This window comes from Hordeum vulgare, chromosome 3H, assembly GCF_904849725.1.
Source record: "Hordeum vulgare subsp. vulgare chromosome 3H, MorexV3_pseudomolecules_assembly, whole genome shotgun sequence".
Classification (NCBI taxonomy): Eukaryota; Viridiplantae; Streptophyta; class Magnoliopsida; order Poales; family Poaceae; genus Hordeum; species Hordeum vulgare.
In genome coordinates, this window is record NC_058520.1 from 548,811,306 (window position 1) to 548,833,477 (window position 22,172).

Consider the following 22,172-nt stretch of genomic DNA (forward strand, 5'->3'; position numbering starts at 1 on the left):
TCGAATACCCACCCCTCTCCTTCACCCGCCGTCGCGACAGTTCTTGGACGCCGAAGCCCATGGAGACCACGTCTTCCTCATCGTCTGGCTCCCGCTCCCACTCCTTCGGGTCACCGGCGCTCCTCCCCGTCAAGTCGGAGCCGCTCGAGACCCCGCTCGGGCGGCGCACGCACAACAACGGCATCGTCATCAACGAGGGAGGCTCCTCCTCCTCGTCAAGCAGGAGCACCCTCAAATGGGTGTGAGACGAGTATGTCCGGGAGGAGATGGAGCGCCAGCGCCGCGCCCTTGAGGAGATCGCCGCTCGACGCCGCGGCCGCGAGGAGGGCGGCATCGTTATCCTCGACGAGGAGTCGGCCGGGCCGTCCAACCCCGTCCGCCAGGGCGACCCAGGGCAGGGGTGCAACAAGGACGGCGGTGGAGTGTTGGGCGACGACGGCGGCGATTACAACCAACTTTTACAAGCTTCTCTGCATGTAGAAGGCGGCGACGACGGCGACGACTACAACCAACTTTTACAAGCTTCTCTGCATGTAGAAGGCGGCGACGACAACGACGATTACAACCAACTTTTACAAGCTTCTCTGCATGTAGAAGGCGACGACGACGGCGACGATTACAACCAACTTTTACAAGCTTCTCTGCATATAGAAGGGGGCGACGACGACGGCGACGATTACAACCAACTTTTACAAGCTTCTCTGCATATAGAAGGGGGCGACGACGGCGACGATTACAACCAACTTTTACAAGTTTCTGTGCACGTAGAAGGCGGCGACGACGACGACGACGATTACAACCAACTTTTACAAGCTTCTCTGCATGTAGAAAGGGGCGACGACGGGCAGCGACGACATAGTAGTGTTTAGTTCAATTTTTTATAAATATCAATGAAAACACTGAATTTTCTTCAAAATTATGTCTTTTTGGTCGAATTTAGACCGAGTTTGATTTTAAAAAATCGGTTGACAGACGACCTTGGGACGGCCAGGAACCCGAGCCCCCACGCCAATTTTTGTGTGGACGCATCCCCACACGGGGCTATTTCAAGTCGCTGGTAAGCCGAACTGCTGGATATGCTGTGAACAGCGTATGGCGGGGCTGCCGGGACGAGAGTACTTACACCGTGTTTGGTTTCGAGGGACTAGATTTTTTTTAGTCTCACGGACTAAAGAAAAAAGACCCTCCGGTAAAGTCTTTTTTCTAGTCTTTTAAGAAAAGTCGCTTCTATTTGATTACATAGGGACTTAAAAACAATTTTTTTTAGTTTAGTCCTTGTAAACAAACAAGCTTAGTCTCAGAACCAACCTGGCGAGCAACGTGGTTCTCTAGTACTCCTACTTGTCAAGGAGACGTATCCTTGATCAAGATGATTGGTTTCGGCAGCTTTATTCTCTAGGGAGACGAAAGCAAACATGATGCAGATGCGCTTCTGCGCCGCAGGCCAAACGTGTCCGAGGAAAGCAGCTGACGCACATCGCTTCCTTTGCCGCGCCTTGCTGTTTTCCAGCTACACAGACGAGACGAGACGAGACGAGCATACCGCATCAAGTGGCTACGGGCCTGTGGCTGACAAAACCACAATCGAGTGTTGCCCTGCAACGGGGGAGGCTGACGAGGTTGTTCGTGCACGCTGTCCCCCCCTTGACAGCGGCGTTTCCCTCGTGTGGCGGCACACGTTTTGTCCGAGGCCGTTCGTGCTTGTAACCATGCACGGTTTGCCCCGCCGCACGTACCCACGCACGCATGCTTGTTCACGGTGGCCAAAGCCAAAGCCAGAGCCAAAGAGCCATGTAGTGGGGGACACCGGGACAGCAGAGCAAGCCTTCGAGGTCGAGGTGCCCCGCAGACCGCACCCCATCTGTACTCTCTCCACCCCACCAGCACTCGGTTCGAACTTTGAATATCTCCCCCGCGCTCACACCACAACGCGCCGGTGCAATAACATACGGTATATCACTGCTGCTAGTAGTACTCCTACTCCACTAGCTGGAATAATGGAAAGTTGATGGCATGCTGTGCATGCACTAATGGCGTACGAGAGCCCCCTGACGGCATAGCTTGGAGTGTTCTGCAAGGATGAAAGGCAGCGACCGGTACGTGTCAAGTTAATCCGCCAAGCGTCGTACTCGTACCATGACCACCGTCACCAACCAAGCAAACCTAGCTAACCAGTTGTAACCGGCCAGGACGGCGCGAGGGTCGCTACCGCGTGGCCGGCGTGCCGTTCACCGACCATGCCGTGCAGGGGCAGCGCCGGCCGGCGAGAAGACGGAAAGGGAGCTCCGCTTCTTGCCCATGAATGCTCTGAACCGAAACGAGGGGGGGCTTGAATGGATGGGCCTTTATGTATTGCAGTACTACTACTAACTTTAGTTATACGTAGCTTCAATGCGTTGTCACCTCGATTGGATTGCTCTTGGAACGGACGGCAGCGGGCGTCGCATTCACAGCAGCTTTCGGTGCACGTACGTACGCTGGAAACTCACGACGCGTGAGGCCTTGTTTGGTACTAGTATGTGGTATGCTGTAAACTCACGACGCGTGAAGGTTGAGATCCATTTTCCTCTACTCGGCTTGATCCGGATGGTTGATGTGATTGTAGTGAATGCACCAAGGGCGAGTTTGAGAGCCAGCAGATAGGTTAACCAGACCCTATAGACTGTTCGCTTACTTACGTTTGCTGTTTGGTCCACGTTGCACGTATCTTAAAGCACCTTTTAATCGGACCTGCTGAAAATATTTAAATTGATAGTTTTCAGCGAGTCAGGTTGAGGTGAGGCCTTATTGCACGAGAGATGGGTGGAGGGAAGCTCCTCCCTAATCATCTTCTTCCTCCTCCCTTTCGATCTACACAATAATGCTTCAATTCAAAATAATCTCTACACGAAAAAGATGCGCATCGATCTTATGATTCCATTTAGGTGATCGGTTCATTATTTCACCGACAGGTGATCTTATGGTTTCATGGAGGATAACAGTTGCGAGAGTCCATTGAGGCTTCATCCACAAGGGGTTTCACGGAGGATAACAATTGTGAGAGTCCATTGAGGGTTCCATCCACAAGGGGTTCACGAAGAAGCAATCTTGTCTATTCTATCATGGCTTACGTCCACGAAGGACTATCCTTATTGAGGATAGATCTTCATAAAGTAGGTGATCTCCTCGCCCTTACAAACTTCTTCATTTAACTCCACATGAAGCCAGAGGCTTCCAAGCGACACCTAACCAATCTAGGACGCACCACTCTTGGAAAGGTAATAGATGTGATATGGATGATGAACTCCTTGTTCACTCTCTCACAGATTTGGCTTGATAGAAGAGATTGATTGGATGGAAAGCAGCTTGGGGAGGTTAGAAATCAAGATTCATATGATAGGTGTCGGGGATATACCCCACATTTTGACCCGGCCAGGAGGTATGACCCGGCCAGGAGGTATGTCTCGGAACATCACCGGGCAGCTCATAGGTCACCCGGCTCGCCGGACCGACCTGGACGACAAGGCCCAAGGCCCACCGTGCAAGCCGGTATTGAGGGGTCTCATGGAAAGGCGTGAAGGGCGGCTCAAGAGAAGGCCCAAGAAGAGGAAAGATTCCCTCCCAGGGAAGCGAGACCCGGATCAGAATTCAAAAGAAGCTAGTCCAAGTCCTACTATGTTTCCGAACCTATATAAGGAGGGGGGCACCCCAAGAGGGGAGGATAAGTCGAGACCAGACAAGTCATTAGGGATAGATAGATTAAAAATCCTCGAGATTAGAGATAGCGATTCCGCACTCTTGTAATCGAGATCTTCATCAATGAAGCACAAGGAGGATGTAGGCTTTTACCTCTATCGGAAGGGTTGAACCTGGATAAACCCGCGTTTCTCAATTCTCACCAGCTCCTCTTAAACCGTCACATAGTTGCGATGGCCTCACCCCTAAGTTCTTTTGCGAGGACATTTGTCGTGACAAAACCACGACAGTTGACGTCAACCGTGGGGCCACGCACGGTGGTGTTGTTCTTGGAGTAAGTTTTTCACGGATCGAGAAGTTCACAATTAATCGGATGAGGAAGAGCGAGCATCGATCAACTTTGGACAGAACTAAAAAAATTATCGGTCATCTACACCGACACATGGACGAGAAGATATGATCGACCCACAACAACTGATCCGCTATTACAATTGTTGCATCGAGATAAAAATTTATATGCAAAAGGTACGCAACATCAATGACCATGGGAGATTGGGAGCAAAGACGAAGGAAAGGAGAAAATCAACCTCCACTCGTCGTCAAAAAAAGGGGGAGAATACAACGGCGACCCGGAGATGCCAACACAGGCCGCATGAGCGTCTGTACCACGCCGGACTCCATTCTACACTCGCATGGACTGCCTCCCACGCGTGCACTGGAGCTCGTCCAGGCAACCGCAGACGCAACGCCGAGCCCAGTGCACGCGTACGCGGCTAACCAGCCTGTATGGTCCAGCCCTGCAGTCCGATCCTGAATCAGCCACGCTGGCGATTGGCGTGATGTTTTCTGCCTGACCAAAGCTGGACTCTGTTTTGCAAGTTTGACTCAGTCCGAGCCAGGTTCGGAAACATGGTAGGCTATTAGGGGACCCATGGACGCGGATCAACTGAAGTTGAGCTCATATTAGTTTGAGTGAATAGTAAAATCCAATTTTTTTTGTCAAACATTAAAAAATGCATTCAATCGTGTGCAGGTTTCATAATAAAATGACATTCATGGAAGTTGTAGCACAAAATGATGCTCAAAAACATTATTTTCAAAAGCATTCTCAAGTGTTAATTTCTCCTTTTTGCCACTACTTCCACGTAAATGTTATTCCATGATGAAAATTTGCACACATTGAAAACATTTTTAAGGTAGCCACAAAGAATCATACTTTTTAAATTATTTTTCTTTTTTCCTCCGATTTTACTATTCATATTGAGCTCACATGAGCTCGAGCTGGGAAGGACACTTTTGTGGATGCTTCTCTTTCCGGGTCCAACTTAAATTTTACCTCCTCTGTTCATCTTGGTATGTTGCATTAGGTTTTCTAAAACTTGTTTTCCCTATTTTTAGCAAGTTTGTGAAATAAAATAAAATTAGTATCATAGATCATCATAAAAAATATTTGCATATTTTATTTATTTAGTATTTCAGATACTGATAGTTTTCTTCTTCGATAAACTTGATCAAAGATAAAAAAAGATTGGCTTTTCGAAGAAACAATACACCTTACGGAAAAATGAAGGGAGCACTAAAGAGCCACTAAATTTTCAATGGGATGGGAACAAGTGGAATTCCAGATAAGGCCCATAAACACGACTACAATTGAGAGCTAGATGTGCAATCACATAACATGCTTGGTTGTTCGTGGTGAGTTTTTCAATCATTAGACCAAATATACATTGCATTGAGATCTTATTAAAACATATAGTGTGATTCAAACAACCAAGCACAAACAAACTATCATAAATATATGAAAATAATTTGGTACACGGGAGTGTTATTGTGTCATTCCCTAGGAGGGCACGCCCATGATGGCAAATTCCTCCAGTAAGCATGAAAATTGCTAGCAAAAAATGAACTCGGCAGATTTTGTCATGCACTACTAAAGCAATTGGCATCCACGCCCAACACAAATAGCCATGGAGAACATTTCATTTGCCATTCTCCCTAACTAACATTCGCTAGTTAAGCCGGTCCTATGCAGAATTACTCAATAACAATGTAAAATACGAGTATATGAAGGTGAAATATAGAATGCATGTGGAAGAAAACCACTAGCCGCTAATGACCTTGGACATCTATTCCCCTCACAAAAATCAGCTAGTTTAGCATAAAAATGCAGGGGGCTACGAATCATCATATTGAAGTGCTATTTTGGTTCCTTCTATGTTAGATTACGTGTGTTAGCAACATCTCGAGGTAGAGGCAGGGTGGAATACGAGTCCCACTGATCTACCCCATCCTAGTGTGGTTGGCGTGGACGTTGCAACCGACATCAAGGAGCCTATGGTGTTTTGGTCTCATGGAATGTCGACTATTGATCCGGTAGTTTGTATCCCACGCTTGTACATATCTCGGTGGTGGTGATTTCTACTTTATTTGGGTAAATGCTTCATTTTTGTTTTTCTTCAACAACTATACATGACAAAGCGACAACTCGACATCCCACCTTGCATTTCGTCCAACGATTTTTATGTAATAGTTTTATCAATGGTATCGGTTGTTCATGTTGATATCGGCCTCTTCGAGATCTAATGTATGACATCTAATCAATTAATAAGATTAAATTGTCTAAAAAAATAGATTTAAAACTCCACACTCAATTTGAGAGCCAAAAGGATAATTTTTGTCATGCATAGTAGAAAAAGAATTATTCACAAAACATGCATGTTCTCTATATTCGAGTCCCTATGTCTACCATGTCTTCATCTTATTCACGAACAAACAACTCAAGTGTTCTCTCTCAGAGCATCTCCAAAGGCAAAGTTTGCATAAGAAAATGCAGATAAATTGGCTATATCATCAACCAACGTGTTATAATACGACCATTTTATATAGTGTATCAAAGTTTCTGAATAGAAAATAAGGTACTCCCTGTGTAAACAAATAAAAGACATCTTAGATCGCCACTTTAGTGGTCTAAAGCATCTTACACTCAAGCTTGTGCAAAGCTTGTTGGTCCAAGTTATACCACTCTCTCTCTCACACACACACACGCACTATGTGTCTCCCATTTATTCTCTTCACATTATAACATGTCCTACGCGGTGAAAGTTATGAACAACCAATACCACACAACTATTGAAGATGCCCATAAAACACATAATATACACGCAATTTTATAGAATAAGCCCCTCCTTTAGATTGAGCTTTGTAGCAATTTTGAATAAGAAACCTGGTGCCATGACAACTAAGAAGCTTGCTACAAGGTTATTTATTACTCACTCCTTGTCGAATTAGAATCAATTTTGACAAAGGTTATAGAAAAATTATGAACATTTGTGGTATCGAACATATACCATATAAAAATGTTTCCAGGGTGAATATAGTGCTATTGATTTGATTGTAAATGTTGATAAGGTTTTCTATATACTCCGTCAAAGCTATAAGGTTTGACTTTTGAAAAATATTATGTGCATTATAATTTCGCAATGGGGAGGAAGTTAAAAGGAGCTCTCTCTCTCTAACTACCAAGTCATTCGCGCTGGTCCCGTATAGGGTCTGTGTAATTCGAGTTAAATATTGACCACCTGGTTCAACTAAAAATATAATTTATATATTCTAAGTATCATTGAATTTTTATTTGAAGGATGTTTTGAATAGTAATATTTCTTCCGTTTTTATTTACTCTACATACTAAGTTTCACTCGAGACAAATTCTATAAAGTTTGATCAAATTTATGAAAAAATATGAATATTTATAGTAATATATTTATATGATGTGAAAAAATATGTGCAATGATGAATTTAATGGAATTGATTTGATGTTTAATGTGTTAATATATTCTTGTACAAACTTGTTAAAAATATATCATGTTTGACTTTTGATAAACCTAATATGCAAAGTAAATAAAAATGAACGAAGTATACCCTTACCGAACATACTCCCTCCGTCCGCGAATAAGTGTGCATATAGAAATTTGAAGACACATTATAGAGTGAAGTACAAAACTGCATTGGAAAGATGCAAGCCATCATCTCTCTCATCTTTAATTACTCCACACCCAATGAGCTAAGCGCATGTAGAAAGTACGGAGATCATGTGTCAAATGTTATTGCTCTTGATTACTGTGTGATAAGAGAGAAACATTTTTTCTTTACTTTATAATGCACTGAAAAGACAGATGTACTAGTACACTTTTTATGAACAAATTTTAAAGCTAAATGTACACTTTTTCATGGACGAATGGGGTAGCTGAAAATATCCTGATTAAGGCCCTGTTTGTTTCACTGGGACTAGACTAAAAAAGTCCCTTTTAGTCCCTATGTAATCAAACGAAAGAGACTTTTTCTTAAGGACTAGAAAAAGACTCTCCTGAAGAGATTTTTTTACTTTAGTCTATAGGACTAGAACAAACACCGTATAAAACGGGCGTTAATTTTTGACTTAACATAGAGGAGGTCTACTGGTCTGGAGAATCCGACCGCATGAACTCCCACGAAAAGTTTTTCAAACCGTGGATACTGTGCTAGTACTTCAAGCATTACTGCCGCAGTAAAACCTCAGTTCTACTCCTACTGGCGCGTACTCCGACTTAAAATATCTCTCACCAGCCAGCTGGCGCTCCGTGGTTCCAAAGATAGAAGACGACAGGTGCAAAGAACCCCGGCTGCTTCCCTGCGACAGTGACCCCTTCCTTCCGTCAGTCGTCACCACCACTCTCCACTCCACTCCACTCGCCACTGCGCGCTCGCGTCGCCACCCCATAAAATCCACTGAAATCCAACACACGCGCCCATCTCCCCGCATCCACATGCACGCGTAGGTCCGCCTGCTCCCATCCCAACCACCCCCATGCCTCCCCCGCTGCTCGTTTTCGTATGCCTCGTCCTGCTTGCCGCGCCATGGCCGTCCGAGGCGGCGACGGCAGGCGCAAAGCCACTGCTTTTCGCGCTGCGGGCGCGCCAGATGCCCGCCAGGGCGCTGCCGCGGCAGCCCAGCAAGCTACGGTTCCACCACAACGTCAGCCTCACCGTCTCGCTCGCCGTCGGCACGCCGCCGCAGAACGTCACCATGGTGCTCGACACCGGCAGCGAGCTGTCCTGGCTGCTCTGCGCGCCGGCCGGCGCCAGGAACAAGTTCAGCGCGATGTCCTTTCGTCCGAGGGCATCGTCCACCTTCGCCGCCGTTCCCTGCGCCTCCGCGCAGTGCCGCTCCCGTGACCTGCCATCACCGCCGGCCTGCGACGGGGCGTCAAGCAGGTGCAGCGTGTCACTCTCCTACGCGGACGGGTCCTCCTCCGACGGCGCGCTCGCGACCGACGTCTTCGCCGTCGGCAGCGGGCCGCCGCTGCGCGCGGCGTTCGGCTGCATGTCCTCCGCGTTCGACTCATCCCCGGACGGCGTGGCGAGCGCCGGGCTGCTGGGCATGAACAGGGGTGCCCTCTCCTTCGTCTCGCAGGCCAGCACCCGACGCTTCTCCTACTGCATCTCCGACCGCGACGACGCCGGCGTGCTGCTCCTCGGCCACAGCGACCTGCCCACCTTCCTGCCGCTCAACTACACGCCCATGTACCAGCCGGCCCTGCCGCTCCCCTACTTCGACCGCGTCGCCTACTCCGTCCAGCTCCTGGGCATCCGCGTCGGCGGCAAGCACCTGCCCATCCCGGCCTCGGTGCTCGCGCCGGACCACACCGGAGCCGGGCAGACCATGGTGGACTCCGGCACGCAGTTCACCTTCCTGCTCGGGGACGCCTACTCGGCACTGAAAGCCGAGTTCACGCGACAGGCCAGGCCCCTCCTGCCCGCGCTGGACGACCCCAGCTTCGCGTTCCAGGAAGCGTTCGACACCTGCTTCCGCGTGCCGCAGGGGCGCTCTCCGCCGACGGCGAGGCTGCCGGGCGTGACGCTGCTGTTCAACGGCGCGGAGATGGCGGTGGCGGGGGACAGGCTGCTGTACAAGGTCCCCGGGGAGCGGCGCGGCGGCGACGGCGTGTGGTGCCTGACGTTCGGAAACGCGGACATGGTGCCCATCATGGCGTACGTGATCGGGCACCACCACCAGATGAACGTGTGGGTGGAGTACGACCTGGAGCGCGGCCGCGTCGGGCTCGCGCCCGTCCGCTGCGACGTGGCCAGCCAGCGCCTAGGCCTCATGCTCTGACGAGATTTGGCTTAACCGTCCAGTGTAAATTAGTTAGTGCTGCTACATCAATCCTTTTTCCTTCTTAGACTGATCGGGCTGACAGGTTTGCATGTAAATACGGCAATGAACCTATCAACATCGCCAATAATCTGATCCAACGAGTCGCCGTCTGCTAAATACTGCTGTCTGCTGGACATGGAACGTGCACGTCGGGTCATGCAAGGCATCAGCCGCGCATGCTGGGCTGGAGACACGGACACGAAGCATCATCAGTGACGGCAGCTTGAGGGACTGCTTCGTCCTCTCCGAAAGGCACGTGACGGTGGTGCCACCTGGAGACGCTTTCGGCCAGGGAAAACGGAATAGTGGCGAGCACCTCGCAGTCATGGCGGAACAGAGGCAGAATGTTCAGGAGAGCTGCCTGCCGACACCGGTGATAAAGAAGGGGACCGACACGGGTTTGTCGCGACGATTATGATAATACAGCTACCTCCACAAGAAAGTTTCACTCGCCCTCCGTTCCAAAATACTATAAGACTTCTTAGAGATTGCATTATAAACTACATAGACATGTACATAGACATATTCTAGAGTGTAGATTCACTTATTTTATTTCGTACGTAGCTTTTTAATAAAATTTCTAAAAGGTCTTATATTTTAAATTGAACGGAGTAGATAGGTTTGTTTACGACTACATCAATCGTCTCCTTTGAATTTTGATTTGACAAAATGCGCAAAGCTGCATCGAGCGTCACAAAACAGGGTGCTTTGTGTCGCTCCGTGTGATATTCTAGCAAGGAAAAGTAGTACAGGCAGCAGTGAGGTGTAAGTTTAGAACAACGTGCCATGCAATGTGATGTGACCGCGGCCATGTCGGGCCTATAGGCAAAGGATGGCGTGTTGTTTGGAAAATGCGAGCAGTAAACTGTAAGTTTCGAACATTGTACGTACCCATTGGGCAAAGGAGGAGATCGTCTGAATCGGACCAGTTAATGGTTGTGATACTATATGGAAAAGATTTGAAGCCTGTTCGGTTCTACACCTAGTAATGCCATATTTTATGTGTAAAGTTAGTTTTCAGAATGAGAGTCATAAGTTGGCAAGTCTAAAAATATCTTGCCATACTTTTATGTGTGTATGTGATGTGAACCCTAATATTTGACTAAGGTAAGAGCATGTCTAGTAGAACCCTCAAACACTTAAAACAAAAACCAGTTTTAACGGTTGAGAATTGCACATTTTTGATATTTTTAAGGGTTGAAAAACAGGGGCAAAGACTAGAACCCTCAAACCCTATCCTTATAACGGAATATTCCGTTATAAGAGTTGGGTTTGAGGGTTCTAGTCTTTGCCCCAACCCCAAACCTTAAAATTGTCATTTGGCATTGCATAATTTTCACAAGACAAACATAATAAACCTTCAAACAAACACGGAAATAAAGATCATCGATGCATGGTTTAATAGTTTTTACATCACACAATCATCATCTTCTCCCTCTCATCGGCACCATCACCAAAAAGTTGCACTTGGCGCCATTTCCTAGACCACTTGCACGTCCATCAAGCACCTCCATTGGAGTCATCCACGCAATAGTTGTCCTCGATCCTATGCCAATACCTTTTACCGGTTTGATCGGTGCAGGTGGTTGCATCCATCCCCACAGATGCCCAAGAACGAACCAAGAGGATATCTTCCGCTTCGGTGTAGTTTGTCGACCGCGCGTGTGGGCGGGAAGCGGCGGTGAATGCCTCCTCCCCTATCTCGGCCACCTCCTCCTCGTCATCCCCTTCATCCTCCTCATCTTCTCCAACCTCCTCACCAAAGGGTTCTAGAGGCGGAGCCCCGAGGTCCACCTCCGCGTCTTGAAGGAGGTCCATGAACAAGGTTGGGTTTGCCATTTCCTCGAACACCTCGTGCGCGGCGGGAGGAGGTTCGGCGACGGCGATGACCGGGGGCGCGGGCTTCTTCCGCGCCGTGACCTTCTTCCGCTTCGGGGATGCGCTGGCGGCCTTCGAGGAAGCCCCTCGCGGCCCACGCGAGGAGACCTTCGGCCGACTCTTCTTCGCGGGGGCGGGCTGGACGGTGGCCGGGGCGGGCGCGGCAGCGGCCGGGGCGGGAGGAGGCGGTGCGAGGCCCGCCCGCCGCCGCTTGGCCCCGACGTGGGTCGCCGCCACCACGTCAGCCACGGTGGTGGGGGCGTGCGGGGGCGGGCGGGGCTGGCGCGGGGGCGGGCGGGGCGTGCGCAGCGGTGGCCTGGGCGGGCGGGGCGGCTGGCGCGGCGGCGGGCGGGGGCGAGGCGGCGGCCGGGGGATCCATGGCGGCGGGAGGAGCTGGGGGCGGGCGGTTTTCCCTCCCGCGCTGGAGAGGAACAGGAGTGCGTGTTGGGATTGGGTTTTTCCTCCCAACCCTCACTTCTACACGCTGGGATTCGGTTTGCAGGTTCGACCTTTATTTTTTTTACGGGTTTAAGGGTTCTAGTCTACGTCGTTTTGTCGACGAAAACTGTAAAAAATCGGTTATTTTTAAGGATTTGATGGTTCTACTAGACTTGCTCTAAGTCCCAAACCACAGCCCCTTCAAAAGATACACGGGAAGGCTACGACCTATACTCGTTCAGTCTAGAAACAGTCATTTTCGGTTTAGCACAAATGCACAATCAAAAATGACAGATGCCTAGATTTTATCCTTATGATCATTTCTAAGATACTAAGCCAACATTTTTAAGTGCCTTGTTGTCAATAAAAATGTTTCCTACTAAATGAAAAGCGTCGAGAAGCTTAAAATAATTTAGAAAAATATAACTACTAAAAAGTACTGTATGTTATTAGTAGTTAGTCAAGGCGATTATTTAGCAAAAATGAAAGTACAATATAAGTAAGTTCAACCAAATCTTATAACTACTAAAATGTATGTTTTTCAAATACTAACACGGACTTTGTCGTTTGAATACTCACTTGATGCAATAGTATGATCCCACAATTCCAAGCGAGGCCTACAAAATCAAGAGTGATTAGCACACGTGTGAATGTGTGGTGACAAAAGTGCAAGCTCCTGGAATGACCTACGAAAACAAAGTGGATGCTAAATTTGAGTGCCTTCTTCTATTAGTTTTTCTGCTACACGACAAATTAAACACATGGCGTCACACGGAAATTTAAACAGAGAAAGAGCAGGGGAGAAAGATTTGTTACTAATGGTCATTGTTGACGTGTGGCGTTTGAGGTTGGTTGTGAATGCAAAAATTGTTTTGTCCTGCCGTCTCCTCTGCCTCCTACCCAAGCAATTCATCCAGCCTCCTCCTTCGAGTGTATCATCGACGAACACAACACAAGTGTCCGACATGGGACATGTTAAATGGTGGACACTAGAGGTGGTCGTGTATGTGTAGCCTTTGAGGGAGGAGCGTTCGATGAAGGAGCAAGTGTTGAGCGACAACGTGTGCGTGACGGAGGTGGTGTCCCATGAAGGACGACCCGAGGAGGTGTGCATAAGCAGCGCTAGCCATCCGGAATCCTATTCCCGGCACCCTCGAACACAATCATGAATCTTTTTTTTTTCGTTTGTTGTTTGTTACTTACATTTGATTTCCTATTTTCCTTTTCTTTTCGTTCTGATTTTTTGGTCAAATTAGTGTGCTATTTTCAAACCCATGAACTTTTTTCAAATCCATCAACGTCTTTCAAAAACACGCACACATTTTTAAATCCTAGAACTTTTTCAAAATCATGAAGGATTTTTCGAATTAAAAAGTTTTTGAACTACGTGTATATATCTTGGAACACATGCATAATTTCTAAATTTATGAATTATTTTTAAATCCAAGAACAAGTGATGAAATTTGGGAAGAAACAGTTTTTCTGAAAACCACAAACAGTTTTTCCAAACATTTTTAACTCCATTCACAATTTTATTAATTTGTGATCTTTTCTGAAAACCACAAACAGTTTTTCCAAATTTATGAATTATTTTTAAATCCAAGAAAAGGTCATGAAATTAGTGAAAAATAGTGAAATTTGAGAGCATTTTTTAAATTCAAAAACTTTTTTGAAACTCGGATTATTTTCTAAATTTGTTAAAAACATGTAATTTTCAAAATAACAAATATTTTCCAAATTTGTGATCATTTTTCGAATTCAGTTGTTTTTTGAAATCATGATTTTTTTTCACAAAAGCAGAAAAACGAAAAAAAATCTGGGGCGCCATTTTATAAAATCAAGGAACATGTATAATCTCATGAACAGTTTTCGAAAATTCAGAATGTGCTATGAATTTGTTATATTTATTAGAAAGGCGAACATTTTCTGAAATATTGGTGACAATAATCTGAAATTTTATTAATTTCGAAACATTTTTTTATTCATGAACATTTTTTTTAATTCAGAACTAATCGGTACTGCCTATGAAGAAGAAAGAAATTATATGAAGGGCTCTGGAGTCTAGATTTGAATGTAAGTTTTTTAGTTCTTTTGAAAATGGAACTTGTGGAGACAGAAGATAGTTACTGTCCTTACTATTTTTTCCGGTGGCCGGATTTCATGCTTTGATTGATTGTTAAGCGTAGTTGTTTGTTTTGTGCAAGGATAGGAGCAGTTGCGTTCCCAAGGAAAGATATATAGTCGAGTATTCAGATAGTGGGAAAAAATATAATTTGAAACTTCATGAAATCTTTGCCGTTTTTTAAAAACAATACACATTTTCAACTTCCCACTTTTATTTTATTTTTTGAATTAAGATGTTTTAAAAAAGAAAGCAGAAAAAGCAAAAGGAAAATAATTAAAATTAAAAAGAATTGGGCGTCCCACCCCACAATGGGCTAAACCAAAGCGCACATGGGCGGTGCGCGTTTGATGCGCTTGCACAACCCTAACCCTAACACGCCGCCACCTGTTGAATGCTGGACACTTTCTAAAAATTTTGCTTTTCATTTTATTTTTATAAACGCTTTTTCCTGTTTTAGATTTTTATTTTCTTTTTTTTCTTTTCGGTTTTCCCTAAGTCTTGAAGAAAAAACAAATGTTTTTCTTTCAAGAGAAGCACATATTTGCTTCTGGAGGTGTGCCTCTCGTAAAAGAAAAAAACACATTTTTCTACCTCGATGGGATGTGCAATTTTCTTCTCGCAAAGACATATGTTTGCTTCCACGGCCGGAATAGTTGTGCCTCTCATAAAGTAAAAAAGAAATTGTATTTCTTCTTCTCGTGGAGACATAAATTTGTTTCCGCGAGAGGAACAACCGTGTTTGTAGGAAAAATAATAATATGTTTTTGTTTTTATGAGAAGCAATGATTTGCTTATCATAGATGCACAAATTTATTTCCGAGTTTGTGCCTGTGAGAAAAGGAGAAGAAAATTTCACGAAAAGCATAAATTTGCTTCACGTGGAGTCTCAGATTTGCTTCTGCGGGGAGCACATTTATGCCTCTCGGAAAGGAAAAATATGAAAAAGTGCTTCTCGATTTGAATTTTTCCTACCAATTTTGCCTCATTATTTTCGAGAAAAACTCCGTTGAAACCTATTAATCTACCAGGTTTTTCTACTAGTCTTTTCTTGTGAAAAGGAAGTAAGTCAAAAAGGGATCTAGTTTTAAAATCTTAACGCAAGAAATCCAACAGTGAAACGGTTTGAAATTTGAGCACACGCTCGAAGGGATAAAATGTTTTTGATAAATAGAATCTACGAAACAAATGTATAACTCCCAAGGTAGAGGAACTCTAGAAGACCCTATATAAGTGGTCAAATCCGTAAAAAAATAGGGTCGTCAGTTCCGCGGTGTCAAAAAACACCCCGAATAGACCCCGTATAAATGGTCAAACCCATGAACTTTTTACACGCCCATGAGAATACACCCGTGATACTTTTATTTACGCGACAAGAAAATTCCGTCGTGCGCACACGGGCTCCGGTGACCTTCGGTCACGGAAGTCGCCGGAATCTTGGCGGAAACTCGAGCTGCTACGAAGGAGCTCGCTATGACGACAATGAAGGAGCTTCTGGATGGATCCGACCACGGACGAGCTGGCTAGCTATCTAGCAAGCAGCTGGATGGATCCGACCATAGATGAGCTAGCTAGCTAGCTAGCAAGCTGTTAGATGGATCCGGCCACGGACTAGCGAGCTAGCTAGCTCCTGCATCTTGTCGGCCACAAACGAGGTAGGTTTGTGCGGTGTCTTAGACGCGAGCGACTTTGTATTTCACCACTTCGTGCACTGTTTATGGACACGGACGAAAGAAAAACGAAGACTTAGGAAAGAATATAAGCAAATATTCCGTTTTACTGTTTCGCGATGCTAGTTATGTTTTGCCGTGGTCCTCGCCCGCGATCCAATTTATACATGGTCTGCTAGAGTTGACGAACATGGAAAAAGGTTGTGATCCATGGGAAGGACACCCCGCAATTAGTGATCTCGCCTTTTTGCGCCTGGACTCACACAGCGATCGCAAATGGGTGGTACAACAAGAGGTTAGTGTAGCGAAACAAATAATACACGACCCAATGTAGAAGACCGACTATTGTAGCAGTTGGATTCATTATAGGATGTGGTTTTGAATATCTCTTATATTTAAAAAAAAATCACAAATTTCGAAAAAGGTAATCAAAATTTGATAACCTAAACAAGAATCTGGAAAATCCAAACGATATTTTCAAACACAATTTTTGAACAAATAAGAATTATTTTTTTAAAATGTGAACAATTTAAAATTTTGAATAGTTCTACGAAATATATTTTTTAAACGTGATTTATTTTGAAAAACTTCTTAGAAAATAATAATAAGAAAAAACATTTTTTTTTCTGTTCATGTACTTAAAAATTGTTATATTTATTCAAAAAACACGAGCAAAAATTCGAAATTACAATTGGTCTTAAGAAAGTAGGAACATATTTTTAAAAGTCGTGAAACGTTTTTAAAATCATTAACAATTTGTTATTCTCACACAAAAATGCAAAACTCGAAATTATGAAACACTAAAAAAGTAAGAGAAGAATTTAAAAAATTAAGAATAAAATAAACACGAACAAAATCATTGAATGGGACAAAAAGTAAAAAAACGAATATATAAACTGTATAAGAAGAACAGAAAGGAAAAACGCAGGAGCCAGGGAAAGGAAGTAAGAACGAAGGAATGATCACGTCAAACCCGTAAGTGGGCCAGATCAGGTGGCTCTGCTGCGGGCGTACTCTCGAGCATTTGCCTTTCACTGGTTTGGAGCGGACTGGAAGCCAAAATCACTGCTTAGGGCATGTACAATGCATAGCCTTAGAATGATGTCTCGCAGTGGTGGAGCCAGCTCTCTCAGCTAGCCGGGGGCAAAGAACACGGCATTCCTGACTCTCAGTTTTTTGCCTCAATAAAATAATGGTTAGCTCCACCATTTCTGCTACTGTTCAAACAAGAATGCAAGGCTGAGCCCGGGCAGCTGCCCCGGGTAGCCGGGAGGTGGCTCCGCCACTGATGTCTCGTATATTATATAGAATCGGATGTCAGAAAAAATGGATTCGAATGAGGAAACGGATAACTTTATAGAAGACGGGTGTTTGAAGAGAAAAAATATGATTCGGTGTAAAATGCTAAAAAAATTAGAGTATAAAAAATAGAGACGAATGTGTGTTAGAGTATTTATTTTTTATTCTTTTATGAGATTCATTAGTGATAGCTTGCATTGGAGAGAAAAAAAATCAGTATAGACGTTTCAAGTTACTTTTTGTGATGGGGCATCTGTATCCATATGACATCGTTCTACATGCCCTTAGAGAGTATTCCTTTTAAAAATTATTCTCACCTTTTCAGGTTGCGATAAATGATGTACTGCATGCGTGTCATTTATCGCAACATGTGAGTTTTTTCTTTTTTCATGGATTCGTATTTTCAAAACATTTTATCTCCTAAACAGTGCATCCAAATCTTAAACCATTTTCATCGAAAGATTTCTCGTGTTGAGATCTTCAAAACTAGATCCCATGTTATCAGGTTTGGATGAACTTTCTTTCACGAAAAAATCAGACAAAAAAAAATCATGCCTCTCGTGATAGGAAAAAAACCCAGAAAACACGTTTTTTTCGTTTCCAAGAGGTACGGTTGTGCCTCTTACAGAAACAAAACTATGCCTCTCACGAAAACAATCATGTATTTTTCCTTTTTTGAGAGGTACGTGTGTCTATCTCACGAGGTAAAACCGTGTATCTTACGAAAACAAAAATTTACCTCTCGCGAAAAAACAGAAACATGTTACTTTTTCCCTTTCTGAAAAGCACGATTATGCCTCTCGCGAAGGCAAAACTATGTCTCTCGAAGAAGCAAAACTGTGTCTTTCACAAAATAATAATAATAATAGAAAACACGTTTTTTCGTTTTCGAGAGACACACCCGTACCTCTCGCGAAGACGAAACCATGCCTCTCGCGAAAGCAAAATCGTGTCTCTCATAAAAAAAAGGAAAACTCAATTTTCTGTGCATTAAAAAAAAGATTCATCAAAAAACTAAAAAAGAATGGTGAAAAACCGAAACACCAAAATAATAAATCTAAAAAGCCAAAACAACGTGCAGAAAAAAATATTTCAAAGGAAGCGCTCAGAACGCGACACATGATGGCAACTCAGAACGCGTCAAGTGGCGACGCATGGGAGTGCTCATTTGGAATGGATTGGAAGCGCGTGAGTTGTCGTGATGTCAATGGTCTTCATGTGTTGTAGTCCAGATGTTTATTTTGGATTTAATTTTATTGTATGGGTTTTCGGCTTTTAGATGATATTTTCGGTTTTTCTCATAATTTTCTTTGGTTTTGATCCAAAAAATGACACAAAAGTCGTGTTTTCTTTTTATTTTCCTTCCGCGTGTGACATATTTATTTTTTATGAAAGTACGGATTTGCTTTTACGAAAGATTCGACCGTGCCTCTCGCATAAGGAAAAAACATGTTTATTTTTCCATACCACAAAAGACATGAATATACTTCTCAAAGAGGAAAAAAAGGAAATAATGTTTTTATTGTTACCACATGCACGGATTTGCTTCCGTGAGAGATGGTCGTGCCTTTCACGAGAGGCACGTACAGGGGAAAGTGCTTTTTTTTTATCATAAGGGGCATGGATTTACTTCTCTAGAGGCATAGATTTTCTTCCACCGTGTCTCTCGAAAAAAAGGAAAACACTTTTTCTTTTCCCCCCTTCGTGAGAGACACAAATTTACTTCTCATGAAGGCACATATTTACTTACATGAGAGGCATGACCGTACTTCTTGCAAAAACATTTTGTTTTTCTTCCTACCACAGGAGTTACATATTTGGGCATGGCCGTTAATCTCGGAAAAGGGAAAAATTGTGCTCCAGGTTCGGTTTTTCTGGTCCAGGTTTTTGATGAAATATTTTTTCATCGAAATCTATCAACATGAGATTTAGTTTTAGAGATCTCAACGCGAAGAATCCGCGTTGAATACGGTTCAAATTTGAACACACAGTTTGAAAGATAAAAACGTTTTAAATAAACGAATATATGAAAAAGAAAAACTCTTAGATTGCAATAAATGATATATATAAAATGCGACACTTATCGCAATCCGAGAAGGTGAAAGTGACCTTTGCAAAAAGCATTCCTTAATTAATGGTTTTGACAAATAGGATCTTCGGCTGGTTAACACTTTAACCGCACGCGTCCATTACGTACTAATGTTCGCTACTTTCATATGGGCTGACGCATGTAGATTTCTATTCTCACTGATTATGGAAACTTTCTAGGAGGTTCCATCTATTTGCCCGGGCGGGTTTCCTCTTTGTTTTTGAGGGGCACGTTTTGTTATGTTTTTTGTTCCTTCTAATTTTGCATTACATTTTCTTATTTTTATATTTTATTTTATAAATTTGTATCTAATATGTTTTGTGTTAATTTTTGTGAATATTTTCAAATCTCTATTTTTTATAAATTCATGAGGATCTGTTATAGTCGGATTCATGAACACTATTTTAAATAGGTGGATATCTTCAACTTTCTTTAATTTTGAATTTTTAAATACCTGTGTATTTATAAAAATCCATGAACATTTTTTTAAATCGTGAACATTTTTCAAATTGGTGACTTCTCCAATTTTGTATTTTTTTTATTAAATTCATGAAATCATATTCTATTTTCATGAACATTTCCAGATTCATATTTTTTCTAAAAAACTGTGAACATTTTAATTTTAAATAAGTTGGTAATTTTTTTATTTCACGATTTGTTTTCCAAATTCGTGAACTTTATTCAAATCCGTGCAATATTTTTCTATTCCGTTTACATTTTCAAATTTGAGAACCTTTTTCGAATTAAAAATCATTCTTTTAATTCATTACCTTTTTTGAATTAACTAAAACTGAGTGTTTCTTTTCTTTTGATAAAGACCACAACTTTGTGAAAAAATTGTTAACCTTTTTTAGAGAATTTTCCATACGCCGCTCATTGCGGCAAGTAGTTGCTGCTACGCACAGGAGGTGCGAGCGAGCGACCAGGTTTGGACCGGCCCGTTAACTCTTTCACCGATTCCAACTGGTTATTTTTTTCGGTTTTGAGAACTTTCTAGAAGTTTCCCTGACCTTTTTTTTCTCTCTTTCTGTTTGGAAAATGTTCTGGATTTTCAAAACATATTTCAGAAATTGAAAAAATGTTCCAGAATTTGCTGGAATTTGAAAAATTGTTCTGGAATTTGAAAAATGTTCCCGAATTTTTTAATAATGTTCTGGAATTTAAAAAATGTTATGAAATATGAAAAATGTTCTAGAATTTGAAAAAATAATCCAGAATTTGAAAAATGTTTCTGAATTTGAAAAATGTCCCGAATGTTTAAAAAATGTTCTAGAAATAGGGAAAATGTTCTGGAATTTTAAAAAATGACCTGGAATTTTGAGTTAATATTTCGAAATTTCAAAAAATATTCTGGAATTTGAATATTTTTTCCGGAATTTGAAAAATTGTTCTGAAATACTAAAGAAAGTTCAGGAATTGTTTTACTTTTTTATTTCTTTGTCAAAATTGTTCTGTATTTTTCAAAAAATGTTCTTGATTTTTAAAAAATGTTCTTCAAATTCGGAAAATGTTTTTGGTTTTTTAGTAAATGATATGGATTTTCAAATTTCTATGAGATTACTATGAGGCCCCACCCGCAAAAACAAAGTTCCTATGAGGCCCAATTCCATCCGTTTTCTCGAACTGCGAGAAAATAATGTTAGGCTCGGATGAGCATTCTCCTATAAAAAATAAAATATGGTACGGACATTGTTCTATAAAAAAAGTGGGACTCAGAATGCTCTAAGAAATAACAAAACGCACGCTAGTTAGGCTACTTCGCGTCGATAGAAGTTGGGTCTATGATATCAGCCTCCTGTTGTACAACTCTCTTGTTTATTGACTATATCGACAACATAGTGGATTCGAGCTCTAGCATTATAGGACACAATGACACTTTTTCTGCTTTTATTTACATGGTTCCTCAACAGTTGTTTTACGTTAGTCGATTCTGTTAGCGTGTGATACTTGTGATTTGTATTGGATTTTTGTGAAGATGAACGGGTGATGCAACATAGTATAGATAAATATTTTCCTTAATGAGAATCAAGGTTATCGAACCAACATGAGTAACACGCAACCCCTGTCTTCAGCGGCTGCACACAAAGAAATAAACACTTGCACCCAATACGGACAAGAGGGTTGTCAATCCCCTTGGACTCGTTATTGGCAAGCAATTAGAGTGTGTAGATGATAGTTGATAATTGCAAAATAAATAAAAAGTAAATGAAGACAACGAGGTAATTGTAGCGTTTGTAAATATATTAGTGAATAGACCCGGAGGCCATAGTTTTCCATAGTGCATTTCTCATAAAGTAAGCATACATGGGTAAACAAATTACTGTTGGATAATTTATAGAAAAACACATAGTTATGTGATATTCACGACAATGATCATGTGTATATAAGAATCACATCCATAAGCAAATAGGTCGACTCCTGCGTACACCTATTACTGTTACTTCACCCATCGACCGCTATCCAACATGCATCTAGAGTATTAAGTAAAATAGAGTAATGCTTGGAGGACAATGACACGATATACACAAAGAGAACTCAATCAATATGAATTAACCCCATCGTTTTATCCTTAGTGGCAACAATACAAAGACGTATCTTATCTTGTCTCCTACTATGTCACTCGGATATAGACCACCGACAGATTGAACCAACTACAACGCACACCTCCCATTGAAGAAAGATTAATCTTGTTGGCCAAACTAAATGAGTAGATCACAGAGATACATGAAGTTGTAATAATCATGCAAATAAGAATCAAATATAGAATTCATAGAAGAATCAAATCTTTTATCATGAATAATCTGAATA

At 42.8% G+C, this 22,172-nt stretch overlaps 1 protein-coding gene across 1 annotated transcript; it reads left to right on the top strand.

Annotated features, from left to right (window-relative positions):
• Positions 1-8,388: 8,388 nt before the first annotated feature.
• Positions 8,389-9,966, top strand: LOC123440534 (aspartic proteinase PCS1-like). The gene has a single exon (XM_045117098.1). It carries the CDS (start codon positions 8,519-8,521, stop codon positions 9,824-9,826), a length of 1,308 nt encoding a protein of 435 aa, XP_044973033.1. The 5' UTR covers positions 8,389-8,518; the 3' UTR covers positions 9,827-9,966.
• The last annotated feature ends 12,206 nt before the right edge of the window (positions 9,967-22,172 follow it).